At 35.7% G+C, this 15,086-nt stretch overlaps 1 protein-coding gene across 4 annotated transcripts in view; it reads right to left on the bottom strand.

Moving 5' to 3' along the window:
* Positions 1-3,687: 3,687 nt before the first annotated feature.
* PURG (purine rich element binding protein G) overlaps positions 3,688-15,086 on the bottom strand; it is a 37,925-nt gene continuing 26,526 nt past the window's right edge. For 2 of the 4 annotated variants that reach the window (XM_027598234.2, XM_035726075.1), the window contains exon 4: positions 3,688-6,191. In XM_027598234.2, coding sequence (XP_027454035.2) covers positions 6,177-6,191 — 15 coding nt within the window. In that variant the 3' untranslated portion in view covers positions 3,688-6,176. The remainder of the gene's footprint in view (positions 6,192-15,086) is intronic. The other 2 variants (XM_027598237.1, XR_003520669.2) reach the window with 2 other exon arrangements.

The following is a 15,086-nucleotide window of genomic DNA, read 5'->3' as shown; positions in this document are numbered from 1 at the left end:
GCAAGATCAAGCCTGGGCAGGACCAGAGATCTCGAGGATATTGTCTGAACAGGTAGTCCAAGGTTCTTATACTTAGCATCCTCAACCAATGCACCAGCATCCCTCTCCCATCTCACACTTGAGGGTTTTCATAAAGCCAGCTGAAGGAGAAAGAAAAAGCTTGAGCTTGGCTTATGGATGAAGTGGCTAGGTATGTGGGTACAAGCTGAAAACGGGTGGGGGAGTCTTGAAAGACAGTGGAGAGGGAAAGTCTTTCCAATGGACAGAGTTGCAAGCAGTGCACCTTTCAACTCTATGTGGAAGAAATGGCCTGAGGTGAAAATATTTACAGTTCCTGGATAGTGGTCATTGGCCTGGCTCTCTGGTCAGGGGCCTGAAAGGAAAAGAACTGGAAGATTGGAACACAAAAGTCTGGGGTAGAGGCATTTTAGGTAAGTGAATGCCCACCCAAAGGCGTCCACCGTGGAAGAAGCCCTGAACAGCCAAGTAGACAAAATGACTCGGCCAACGGACATGGGTCAGATTGCCACTGGCCACTTCAGAACTAGGACAATGGGCATGTGGACAGAGCATGTTCACGTGGTAGCAGAGACAGAGGCATCCAACCAGGGGATCAATTTCCCAGTGAAGGAGGTGCATGGAGTCGGCCTCGGATATGACTATGACTCTCACACCATCCAGAGGCAGTCAGCTTTACGGAAAGCAGAAACAGCTCTCTAAAGGCAGAGCAGAAGGGCCAATGTGAGGCAATACTCTGAAAGCATGGGATGCCAGCCTTCAAGACGCAGTATGCGCATTAAACCAGGAACCTCTCTCTCTCTATAGTGCTGTGCCCTCAATAGGAAGAGTACATCTAAGAATCAAGGGTGTGGAAGCAGGAGTGGCTTCTCTTATCATCATCACTAATGACCCACTGGAGGTTTGTGCTTCCTGTCTGTCCCCCAAGCGCTGAGCTTTGCAGCTTGGGAGGTTCTAGTCCCCACACAGTCACACAGCTGGTATCCAGTGAACTACATGTTACAGCTTCTGCCAGGACACTGGGGACTCCTTATGCCTAGGACTTGGCAGGTTAGGAGAGGAGTCACCAACTGGGCAGGGATAATTAACCCTGACCGTTAGGAGGAGATAGTGTTGCTTTAAACAACGGAGGCAGGGAGGAAGGAATGTGTGTGTGATCTACTCCGGCAGGCAGCTTCCTGGTACTTCCTTGCCCCATTGTAACTGCTAATGGAGGTGGACAGCAACCCCAGCTCGGGAAGGGATGATTATGAAGAGATCGGATCCCTCAGGAATGAAGGTTGGAGTCCTACCACCAGGCAAGCCCTGCCAAGGCAAGTCGTGCCAAGGTGAGGGGTAGTTTAGAATGGATGGTGGAGGAGGAAGAGGAGAAGTTCCGGTTGCTACCCTGAGATCCAGGGCACCAACAGGGGCGGCGCTTCATTCCCTGACTTCTATTTTCTGAGTTTTTCCCTTAGGAAGAAAGACCCATGAGGACCATCCAGAGGGTGCTCCTCCAACTTAGAAGGACCTGTAAATTGGTGCCATGCAGACAGAAGCCTGTGGTGGCCCTGAAAATGTATCTCTCAGATTTCCTACTTCGGGGAGCATAACTGACCCACAGACCAGCTGCGATGCTCTACAATCCATCACCGAGTTGGTACTGGGGTTGTGCTTTGCCTCAGCTGCTCGCAGCCTGTGACTGAATGTGACAGATACTAAGCCAGCCCATACCTGTAAAATGCTGGCCTCCTCTGAAGGGTCACTTGGGCTCAAGGACTGCCCATCGTTTGGCTGAAACTTTCTTAGAACTGTGCTGAAGTCTAAGAAGTAACTTCCTTTCTCCCTTCTTCCCTCCCTCCCTAGTTTCTTCTCTCTTCTCCTTCCTAGGGTACAGACCTGTATTGCCGTGTGATGGCTCTTCCATCAGCATCTCCATTTTCCCTCAATGGCATTTCCTCTAATAACTCTATTGTTCCATCCAATCCCATCGTGGCATCTGCTTCTTGGAAAAGACCCAGGCTTACACAGATGGCTTCTATATGTTCCTGAGACTTCAAAGGCAGAGTGACATATATGCCAACCTTGTACACTAAGTCTATTCAACTGGTAACGGCTGCCGGGAGTGCTGAGTTGAAAAAGATTCTAGAGCTGTATCTGGTCCATTGGAAAGAATGCCACGATCTATTGACATGTTCTGCCATGAGGGCAAGGGAAGAGAGTTTTAATCCTTCATTAGTTGCTACTGCTGAATTGGGATGTTCCCACAATCTCTATCAAGAAGGGTTGCAGCCTGAGGGGTATCTGTTGTATATGAAACTTTTGTTAATGATGAATGATATTATGATAGTGAATGGATAATGCCAAGTATGGCTAATTATTACTAATAATGATGACTGCATTAGTAATAATGATATAATACATAATGACTGTAATATATGAATAACGTTAATGCTTAATGATGAATGATAATTATAATATATTATACCATTAAGGAGCCTAAAATGATACAAATATAATATGTGGTTTAATTATACCGGTAAGCAATAATATTTTCACACTGAAAGATGGAATAAAAAAAAGATACAAAACATAAGGATGTGTTAGTGATCTCCATCTCTGACTTGGAAGTCTTCTTGGGATGACTGCTTTAATGAGCTAATGTGATTATTTCTATTTCCTTATGGAGCCCATCATAACATGATGCTGTCCATTAATATTACTCATTTCCTTTTACCTGATTTTATACTTGTCAAGCAATGTTCTGACATTAATTAGATTTTATAAGGAGACTATCCTACTAGAAAGAGAATATGCAACCAGTTGATGCAGGTATTCTAATTTATTTAGCATTTATTTCCTTCCTCTAAAAAATCATTTTTAAAATGATAAAAGTAATACATGCTTACCATTAAATAATTTAAAGAGTTACATAAAGGAAAATTTGAAGTCCACTTCTTAAACACAGTTTCCTTTCAGTCCTACTCAATGGGAATAACACTTTATTTTTTGTTCTAAATTAATTTTCTTCCCTGGGAATCTGATGCTCAAGATGTTTTCTTTATGACCTTGTTTAAAAGGAATCTCTTGTGTATTTACTCAGAAGGAACTAACTAAACTGCACTTCTACATACCCCAAACTGAGGACCAATCCTTTCATTTAGAGTCCTTTATATTTTCATTAGCTCGTTTTTTATTAAGTCTTTTATGATGGCAAACATTACGCTCTACAGAAAGTGTAAGCTTTAGCTACCACTCACAGACTATGAGACCAATTTGGGAGAATATGTATAATGTTGTGCTCATGCATCATATGCTTTATTCAATCTTATGAACTACCACTCATTTGTTTTTGCATGAATTGTATTACTTATTTTTTAGGTATTTTCTGGGAGTCTTTTCACTGCCCCAGTGATAAACTAGAGGGTGAGAAAAGTGACTATAGTACTCAGTATGCACCTACTTCAATGGTTTAAAAAAATCTCATTTCCAAATCAGAAATGAGATAGGTTATAGATTGGCTTTTTTTTTTTTAAGTTAGGGCAAAACTATTATTGTTGGCCGTTTTCAAACTCAAAGCAGTTCCTGATGAGAAAAATCAGTTCCCTAAGATGAATATGGTTAGGCTTTTAATGTACATGAAATTTATTTCAAAAGATGTTCCTCAATGGAGAATATCTGGATCTTTATTGAAAGTGCTTTCATTTACAGATTTACAGATGACACCTTGAGCTTAAGATCTTCAAGGGAAATTATTATTTTAGGAACAGAAAACACAACTTACCAAAATAATATTGATAAAACTAAATACAAACATAATTTTTAAAAAGCTTAAATAATAAACTTAAAGAGGGAGAGACTACATTAGCTTCACAAATGAACCAAACTTACAAAGTGTACTCATTTTATTTAAGGCTGAGTTTTTAAAATAATTTCATACAAAAAAAACCTGATAAATTTTGTTAGAATAATTTTTTAGGTGGGACAAACATTATGGTGAACAATAATACATAAAACTGGTGGCTGTAGCGATAAAAATCAGAGATTTTTCACGTAGATTAAAAAGTAAATATTTTTCCAAAAGCAATTTATCCTTTTATCCTTTCATAAAATTAGAATTAATTTTTCTTTCATTTAACAGGCAAAATATTACCGCAGAAGTAAAGATACTCTAAAACATTCATAGACCTACCGACTTTCTCTTTTTGATTAAAGAAGACCTGAAATTATTTTGTAGCACATTCATTATTTGCCAGTTTTCATAAAATGGAATGCTGTAAAGGTAATTACAAAAATATACAGTAGAAATATCTTTGGAGAAGCTGTGATTTAGTAAATACTGCATTTGTTCAAGATAGTCATGGAGATGCAAGCCCAGTGTTCATACTGGCTCTATTCTGTAAACTTTATTTTCTGATATTAGAAGTTAGACATGATGCAATAACTATTTGAGGCAAAATTGCGGCACCTACACTCTATAAAATAAAGAACCACAGCAGCATGGGAATGTCATTTCAGTCATTGGGCCCACTAGATTAGATGGACAGGTTTGCTCATCTTCTATTTGAGATCAATAATTGTCGCTTGAAGAGCCTTAATAGATTTGTTTTGATCTTTTCTTTTTAAATTTAAGGTTACCCACGGATTAGGCAAAAGACCAAGATTAGAATGCAAGTTCTGCCTTAATACTGACTTTATCTCTGGCGTGGGAGAAGCAGACCTCTGCCCTCATGAGGATAGCAGCCTCACTTGTCCTAATGCTGTGATTCTTGGTGCTGATGCTAAAATTAAAAATTCCAGTAAGACCATGCCATTCTGGCATATGGAATCAGTTTGTCCTGGAAAGGTCCAATTTTATTTTTTCTGTCCATGTTTTCAGACATGTGAAGTGGAACTTTTACTTTAAATATCAGCATACAGGAATGGCCTTTTCAATGTCATTTGAGCCATAATAAAGGTTCGGAAGGCATGCTTGTTTCCATGCAAATGTTATCATGGATCAAGTAGATAATAAAACCTTATTAATAAAATACTGAAATAAACAAAGGCACCCTAATGGCACATTTTTGGTTTTCTCAACGTACTAATTTCCACGTCTGATAGGTCTAGTTTTTGTAGATCCAACATAGACTTGCTTATGGAAGCTAGGCCAACTGGATCTAACTTCCCAGAGTTACCACAAAATTTGGGGCACAAATGACATAATGAAATAAACACATAGTAAAATCAACTTTTGGTTGACTGAAGGGCCCAGTAGAAATAATCTGCTTTCTGAAAAATAATTAAGAATCCAAACTAATCACACATATAAACCAGTTTATTAGATTGTCAGTGATACTTTGAGACAAAATTCAAGTTATTTCATTTTACTTTATATAAACAGAGGAAGGGAGGAAAGTTTTAAACTTCAAGCTTTGTTCAGCATGTGTGCAGTTAGCATCCACAAAAGCACCATTGGATATGGAAGGATTAGCACCACAGAATTTTAGGACCTAACTGTTAACATGCATCACTGGAAAACTTGGAACATAAAAACTGAAGTAGTACGTGGTATGGTCTATTATAAACAATACAAGGCAATTTATGATTTGTTTTCATACAGTACAATACAATCACCAATCAATGAGAACCTTTAAGTACAATACAGGACAAAAACACTTTGTACCCTGTTAACACTAAAACAGTTACAGATTTAAAAACATGTTTCTTGTGAGAGGCAGTGGGTTGAAACTATCCCTCCTCCTCTTTTGAAATTGAGTTATATAGTTACATGATCTCTTAAGAAAGTATTTTCAAATCTATGTCTCTCTACCTCAGTGCCGACAAATGGTTTTTTTTGTAAACTGAAAGCCTCGATGAATCAAACCAAACCAAACCCAAACCAAAACCCGGTAAGAGTCAAGAAGTACTCCAGTGTGGTGGAAGATACTCCACTTAAGATCAGTTTGAAAATGATGCCAATGGTGTTGACACTTGTCTTCCCTTCGGTGGAGGAATGTCAAGTACAGAAGCCTTGCATTCACGATGAACTTCGGTTCATTTCGTTCACACAATGCCTTTATTCTGAAGTGTAACATAAGAGACTTATTCCTTATTCCTCAACTGTTTTTGTAGTGTCATAGGGCTGTTCCTTATGCTGGATTTGACAACAGTGAAAAGGGTTGATATTCTCTCTGGATTTAGGGAAATTTGAGCTAAAGAAAAAATATTAATTTAAATTTAGCATATATGAAATTTCAAAAGGAGTTTCACTATTTTCACAGTACAAACCCATAATGAATATCATTGAAAACCTTTCTGTTAGAAAGCATGTAACAAACCCTCAATTTTAAGTTGTGTGGAGGCCAATTTTGGCATATTAGAAGAGACTGTATAAGAAATGTGCAATAGGAATAGATAGATACAGGTATATTCAGATCTCAATGCATTGATGCCAAGGAAAATATATTTTTACTCACCAAGAGAAGAATATACCTTGAAGCATCTATGCAGACACATGAATCAATCATGTATCTGCCCAACTTCTAATTCTGGAATAGTGATAACAGGGTCATTTAAGAAAAAGTACTCAATTACAGTATGGCAGCAATTTTATGTTGTATATATTTAACAGCAAAACATTTTTGAAAATAGAATCGTTATTATACGGTAAGTTTACAATTCACCATTTCTATACTTGTAATACATGCGTTTGTTTTCCCAGTTAAAAAAAAAATCTCACTAGGACCAACATCTTTTAGAACAACAATCTAACATGAAACAAAACCTCCTAAGGAAAATACTTAGCATCACAGAGATTTGAGAAAAATTTGTTACTCAGCATCACAAAATACTCAATAGATCTACATTTAAGATTGTTCATGCCATGACATTAACACACCTTTGGGTTAATATATCGTATTTAAAAAAGATACCAAGATACAAACCAAAGAACTGACATGGAATTTATTTTTAGTTTCTTCTTGGTAAGAGTAGACTGCTAATAAACTTGACTTCTGTCTGTACTATGTAATGATAACTGCGTCCATGAAGCAGCATTTACGTTTAGTAAAACATTTAAAACTAGTGATAGAAAAATGGCCACCACAGAAAAAGAACTAAAGATAAGTGTAATTATAGACCAATGTTTTTTTTTTATTAAGTGAACTGCCCCCAAACAAAAAAGAAAGCAAAGTTTGTTTGCTGTGAAATATTCTTCTGTTAAAAAACATTCTTGGATAAAAGTTAGCCTATGTTTTACAAATGTCAGAAAGATGTAAGAATGAACTTCGGGAAAAAGTTAACTTTTGAAAAAAAAAATGATCCTATGCCTTTTCTTCTGAATCAAATCCCTGTGTAAATCAACTATTAACTTTCTGAAGAGGGCACAGCGGCTATAGAGCTGCGCATCCACATTACTGATTTAAATTTGAGAATTTGCCAGGCAGGGCTGACTTGAACACAGAAGAAACAAAACTCATTTCTTAATGTTTTATGGTTACATTAAAAAAAAAAAAAACCCAAATAAAGAAAACTGAGTTATGACAGGCTGGCTTACTACTTTCACTTGCCCTTATATTTGACCAACATTTCAACACAAGGTAGAACCAATTAAAGATAAGATTTAAAAAATAAAGCTGTCTAAAAATCATTCAATGAAAAAGCCTTCAAATTTTACATTTTAACCTCAAATGATTGTAGACTAACTTAGACTAACAGTTTTGCTGTCCTCACACACATTTTTGTTACTCTCGAGTTTTATTTCTGAATTGTTCATTGGTTCTATCATGTAACAGAATTTTCTATTAAGTTAAAATAGTTTGAATTATTATAAGAAGCTTTAGAAAAACACATAAGTAGGATAAATTTATAAAAGGATAAAGAATATTTTCTGGGATTTTAGACAAATTCTATACAGACAAATAGCTAGTTCAAGGTAATAAAGTGCCTTCATTTCTAGGTAATTAATTTTTCACTAAAATATTTTAAGGCTTTATAAGAAACTTAACATTATCAGAAGTGTGATAGTATATAGGGTTATGCTATTAATTAGCATTCTTTCATAGGTCTTATTTCATTTATCTTTTAATTCATATTAGGTACTTTTTATAATCATCAGTTTAAAATTATAAATCTGAATTATAAAGTCTGAACTCATTTTGCGAGGAAAAAGAAAGATGTATAATTTCTAAATGCTGTGATTTGTACTTAAGACTCACAGGTGGCTTGTGAACAGTCTAGTTTGTGTCATAATAGACAACCGCCAATGCTCTCCAAAAATTCAACAGAATATTTATCCCATGGCCAACAGGGCCATCATTTCATTCATTCATATATTCTGTTGTCTCTACATTTAAATGATGTGCAGCCTTAAGTAAAAAAGGCCAGAGAAAATCTAAGATAAATTCTTCAAATACAGGCACAATGAGTATTTTTTTTATTGCAATAGCTTATGCATAATCTGTACTGTATGCCAACATCCAATGTTAAAGCATTTATATTTGTTTTCAGTTTGCTTCTACTACCCATGGGTGTATCACAGTAAAATACTGGAAACCTAACAGAAGTGTATATAATAGCCATAATCATACAGAATTCTATTTCTTCTTGTCATTTCTCTTTGGAATATATGAGGGTATTTTAAGCAATGCTGTGTAGTTAGTTATGTTGGCAGCCCCCGATTTTAAGATAAATTATGACTATATGGACATCGACTTACTCAATTGATTATAACCAATACAAATTAATTAAAATGTTTGAATATTCTTTTTCAGGAGGTTAGCTATTTTTATCAGAAGAATACTAAAGTCAGGCACCAGATTAAATGTCCATGATACCTAAAATGCTTATCTAACTACCACTGGATTAATTTAAAATGTTCCCTAAATTAAAGGTTTTTGAGGTTAGGAGGGAGGAGGAAAGTGAAAACTCATTGCAAAGAATGGTTTAAATGAAATGTTCCACATAGAGAAACAGGAACTGCAGGTAGGAAAAAGTGCCAGTCTTCAAATTGGGTTTGGTTTTCAATCTAAAGCCTAGTAAGAGTAATTCCTGGTGATTAAAAAAAAAAAAGACAACAAAATGGCATAAACATTTATAATTGCACATTCCTTTACCAAAGTGCCAAGTTACCAAAAAATCTTTTTAAATGCATACGATGCTACCTTTCAAAATCTAAGTATACATAAAGTTTTACCTTTTTCATAAAGTTTCACAAACTTATCACAAATGTAACCAGGAAGATGAGTTATAACTTTCTAAAAACAGGATAGTATATTTTTAAAAAATAATTGTTAGAACCTTTGTCATGATGAACATTGAAACCCAAATATAGCCAAAGCATTTCCATAATATCCGAAAACATCACGAGAATTTAGGCAAATTTTAGTAGTACTCTGTCATGCAATGCACAGACACCATAGTTTTTTTTTTTTTTTAACACTGGTTTAGTTAGCCTGTTTTAATCTGACTACATATTATACTTACTCTCTTTAATCACTGAAGTGACAATATATGGAATAACTGAGTTTTGAAAATAGCATTAAACACTGAGGTTTCTAGCCTTAATTGCTCATTCCTATTAAGCATGGCAAAATGGTCTGATGCATGGGTTATTAATTTTCATGCTCTATCTTTTTATCCTAAATGGAAATGTATAGAGATAATATGATAAGGACAAAAGGATGTTAGAGACCAAAGCACTGATACATGGAACAAATAAAATAATAAGCAACTGTATGGAAATCTTCCATATCATTCCATTTGTTACATCAGGGGAAGACAGTAAAAAATAAGATCTCTTTACCAAGTTATAATTATACTAATACGCTTTTAAAAAAATCAGTGGCATGCATATAAGGTTAAATTTTTCATATTTTTATTGTTTGAATGTGATGAAGTTAAACTACAGAGGTATGTCATTATAAACTGAGACCAAAAAAATTATATCGTTCAGAGGAAAAAAGAGAAGGTAAGATCATGATTCTCAATGACAGGTCATCTGCCTTGTGTTATGCCACAGGCTAAACATTGTGGTGTAGTGCCTCATTTAATTAGGGTGAAAATGCTGGGAAAAACATAAAAATGCTAATAATAAAATTAAGATTGGTTCATAGTCAAGGAACATTAAATGACTATCAAAAAAGAACCTCTTCTTTTTCCTACAGTTTGAGAATCTCAATGTTCAGTGTAAGAATGTGACCATATAAAAGCGTATGAAAGAAATGCCCAATCCGATAAATTCTTCATCTTCTGAGGATGGCGGATGGGATGTAGACTGGTATCCTAGTTCTCTAAGAGAGTTAACAAACTTTAAAAACACAGGTAAAATCGGAAGGAATCGGGCATCATAAATCACTGATAATGACTCCCCCAAACCCAATATACTGATCGGTTAATCACATAAAGATAAATATTCATTCCATATAAATTTAACGAACCTTCTTGTAGTTTCTGAATATTAAAATATAATCGCCTGTGGGTAGATAACAATCTTGGGGAGTGGCAGCGCTTAAAAATTGTTAAAGAAATACTTCAAAATAAACATTGAAATGCAGAAGACCCTTAATAGAAGCTGTAGGCATGTGGAAACCCCATACTTCGTGAGATTCCAACTATATTAGTTCCTGCATTACCCAAAGTAATATAAATTGCATTATCTCTCTTGCCAATATACACAGGTATTTTCTTGTCTTGGCAAAACCTAGGCAATTGCATTTACCTAACTTAGCTTTTCCCTGGTAGCGGTCCTATAGTGACCAGTATTTATACATGAATACTGGACATACCTATAAGAACCATTCCTACCATATAATTTAATCTTGTTTTCTATGACTCGGCTCTTGCACAGCATTTTTCATTTCCAAAATGCCAAACAACTACTTGTAATAGTTATTTCCCATTTCACAAGGAGGGCAAAGTTAATAAATGGCTTGTGAGGTGGTGGCGCCATACAGGGTTTTCAAGATCCTATGTATCTTCTCTGTTCTGTAGGCAGTTTTTTGTCTAACATTGCCATCTGCTATGTGTGTATACCGTACGTATGCCCTTTGAGGCCAAAGACTCAATTTTGTTGTCTGCTGTATACCCAGAGCTATCAGAATGTTTAGCTCGTGCTGTATGCGAAATAAATATCTGTTGATTTGTCGAATGAGAAATAGGACTGAAAAAATGAAACAAAGAACCTCAACATACTGCCCCTCATCCTCGACTTCCAAGTGAAAAGCCATGCTTACCCACTCTTGCTTCTCTACTACGATAACATAAGTGGTATTACTCTTCTTACACAATAGGGTTGTATTTAAGAGTGAGTAATTCACTCTTAAATCTTGATGGCAAAGACCCTATGGTATGTGTCCTCCAGAGTACTAAGACTCAACTATTACTACAACTACTCCTAAAACTGCATTATTCACCTTTCCTTTGGCCAAGTATTTAAATTAAAAGTTATGTTTCTGCACAGAATTGACTATTCTTAAACTAATTCAGGCATAAAGAATCAAGAAAATCCTCACAGCTGCAATCATTAGCATGAATATGGAGACTATCAGAAGGGACTGAAAAGACAGACATATACAGCAAAAAGAATTGGGGACTAGAGGTTCTTTAATTTTCTGGAAATTAGTGCAGGAAAGCTAAGATCCTTGAGAAGATAGTAATTTTAGTGAACAAGGTTAATGTCAAGTTTAAACTAGATGATATCGAAAGTCTTTTCCAGCTCTAAAATTCTATGTTGTGTTGACTGGTTCCTCTTCTGATAAGATGAGAGTCTCCACAGTATTCAAAGTATATTTTACTTTTTTTAAAAAAGGGATAGTTAAACTTGGAAAGTTTGATGTTTTGGAACTCTTGGGCAACTGTGAATATTAAAAGTTTTCTTTAAACCACCATTACTCCTTCTTTTGCAACAATACCATGTAACGCCTTTTAAATCCTGAATAAATATACTTAAATTATGTCATATAGTGTGGATATTACCTTGCTGACAATACTTCATCTTGTCAGCAAAATTAGTAGTGAGGAGTTTGCTCCTAATCCTGCTACTTTGCATGAACCTGTCCCCTAAAGAAGTCTTAAGTTAAGTACAAATAAGTACAGTTCATGACCTCATTTCCAACTTCAAAGAGAGGAGGTGAAATTATTTCTTATAAAAATTAGAGTTATTGTTTTAAATCACAGCAGTGGAAAAACAAAAGGCTATGATATTAAGTTTGAATCTCTAAATTACTGTATATGTTTACAAAAACAGGACTATGAATTCAAACATTTTGATTGAGAAGCAACAAAAACAATACTAATTCCAAAACTAGGAAGCAAAATCTAATTTTCATTTGGGTCCTTCCTCTTTTCTTTTTTTTTTGTTAAGTCTAGCTGGGGGTTTATTGATCTTATTAATTCTTTCAAAGAACCAGCTCCTAGTTTCGTTGATCTGTTCTCCTTTTTTTTTTTTTTAATTCCTGTGTCATTGATTTCTGCTCTAATCTTTACTATTTCTCTTCTCCTGCTGGATTTAGGCTTTATTTGCTGTTCTTTTTCCAGCTCCTTTAGGTGTAAGGTTAGATTGTGTACTTGAGACTTTTCTTGTTTCTTGAGAAAAATCTAATTTTTATTAGCCAGAACCCTAAATACGTGGGAGGAAGAAAGATGATTTACTATCAGCTTTAATTTTTGCTAAGCTGGGACTTCTCAAAACCCTTCAAGCAGAGTGTACTCCCTGGGAAATCAGGTTTATAACTCTTTATTTCACAACCTAAGACCTCTTTACCCTTCTAAAATTAAACTGATATCATTACTCATGCTCAAACGGGAACAAGAGCCATATTCTCATTTTTCCACATGGCAACAAACATTATTGGCAGTTAATTAAAATTAATTACTCCAACTAAAATGATGATGAACTGCTGAGGGAATTCATGCATACTGCTCAAAAGCAGTTAATCATCTTTATGGTTTAGAACATAGATCCTTGAGGCTTGGTATGATAGCATTGCAAGTCCTCCATATAGGTTAAATTATACTAATGAGACTAATGAGATTCTCTTGATGATTCAAATGTAACTGCTTTTTTATGTGAACTAAGACTTACGGGAAGTAAGACATAAGCCAAATTCTACACTACAGTAAGTTGTGTTAAAGGGAAGTATCATTTCAACATCTTTGGAATTATTAGCATGAAATATGAATGTGGTAAAAATAATTTAGGAACCATAAGGAGAAAAAGAAGTATGAGAGGGTAGAAGGAAGGTGTATTTAGTGGAAGGCAGAAAGAAATGAGAAAATCAGTAGATGAGAGGGATTCACAGAATGGGAATAATCTGAAACTTTATTAATATTTTCTCAGTAACCTGGCAAAACTTCTTATTCATTTGCGTGCCTTTTTCCATAGGACCAATACCAAGCACCATACTACTTTACGGTCATTTTCCCCCTTGCTAAATCGTTGTATAAACACTGAAAATGACACGCTGACATCCCATAAAGTTAAGAAAGTGCTTGTTGTGTGTGCTGTTGGTGTGTGAATTAATGTACTGGAATCTCTCTGTGGTTCGGCAGCTTCTGATTTAAGTATCTTAAAAGTGGAAATAGTACGGATTGGGATGGACCAGCCGAGGGCCAGCTCAGTCCTCGCCTTCACGTAGTTATGCCAAAAATCAGACTCCTTTTCGGTCAGAATAAAATTCTCTTGAAAGAGACAACAGCAGACGGTAACAATTCACCCTTTAGATCTGTTGGTACACAATTTACTATGACTCCCTAGAGTCACAGTATAATCTTCACTTAAATTTATTACTGCTCCCAAATCTCAATGGATCTTTGCTTAAAATGGCAATTTTTAGGTAAATTCAATTAGAACTTTCAGAAAAAACCCCAAAACACCAAAAACCCAAAAATGCAATCTGGGGATGTTAGTTTCATTGTATCTACTCTCCTCCCATTTGTATAAATTATGGATCAAAGTGAGTTTGTAATGATAAAACTGAGCTCATAAGGTCTATGGTACACAATTTTAAGAGTGCATAAAACTACCGAGCCATCACCATATTGATAAACAATGAAAGCATTCCTTCCAGCATGCTTTGATTATGGAGATACCATAAGAAGTATCTCCTCACCTGGAATTATTTTTCACATTTGCTTTCTGAGGTCAAAGCAGACATCCAGAGGGAAGGAAACAATACAGTAGCACAGCCGTTGTGACCGCTGGGGTACAGTTGCCCAGTATCTTTGTTGTTAATAGAATCTCCCAGAACAGTACCTCTTGATGCATCCAACAGTAATTAAGGTGGGAGGGTCATTTGAATGTTAGGAGTACTGTCACTTAATATTAATATTAAAGGGGATTTTGTCCCCTCCATTCTTACTGCACTTTTGCTGCCCTGAATTTAACAACAGTCACGTGTCATATAAGATGCTCAGTGAAGATCTAATTATTCCTTGCCTGTTTTTTAAAAAAGTATTATCCGCAACAGAAAGAAACTACTGATGAAGTCAACAACATAGATGATCTCAAAATTATTAGGTTGAGTGAAAGAAAGCCAAATACTGAAAATACATGTTCATTTATATACAATTCCAGAATAGACAAAACTAACCTGTAGTCACAGAAATTGGACCAGGGATTGCTTTTGGAGGTCTGGATTGGGGAAAGAGTGGGGCTGCTGACTGGAAAGGGATACACAGAAATTTTCTGGGGTGAGAAAAGTGTTCTGTGTCTTGATATCTGTCCAAACTGATTGAATGATGCATTAAGATTTGAGCATTTTACTGTAGGTAAATTATACCTTAAAACAACATGTGCAAAAGCATTGCCACTAAACACAATGTTCTTGCTGAAGCATTAGAGTTGGGTGGCATTTTTCTTTTCGTTTCAAAATGTCTGCCTTCACACTGTCCCATAAAGAGCAACATATCCTAGAATGGGATCCATGACCAATACTCTACAGAGAACGTGGATTTTTATATCAGGGCACTCAACTAAACCAGGTTTTTTTATTGCTGGAAAAAAAAAAGAAGACAAATTCCTTTATGAACCATACTAAATGTAACAGCTCTAAGAAAGGATAATAAAACACCTTATGTTTAAAAAGTACCCTAGAACAGGAAAGGATTTT

This window comes from Zalophus californianus, chromosome 2, assembly GCF_009762305.2.
Source record: "Zalophus californianus isolate mZalCal1 chromosome 2, mZalCal1.pri.v2, whole genome shotgun sequence".
NCBI lineage: Eukaryota > Metazoa > Chordata > Mammalia > Carnivora > Otariidae > Zalophus > Zalophus californianus.
The sequence above is the reverse complement of the archived record's forward strand: the minus strand, read 5'-3'. Positions and strand labels throughout refer to the sequence as shown.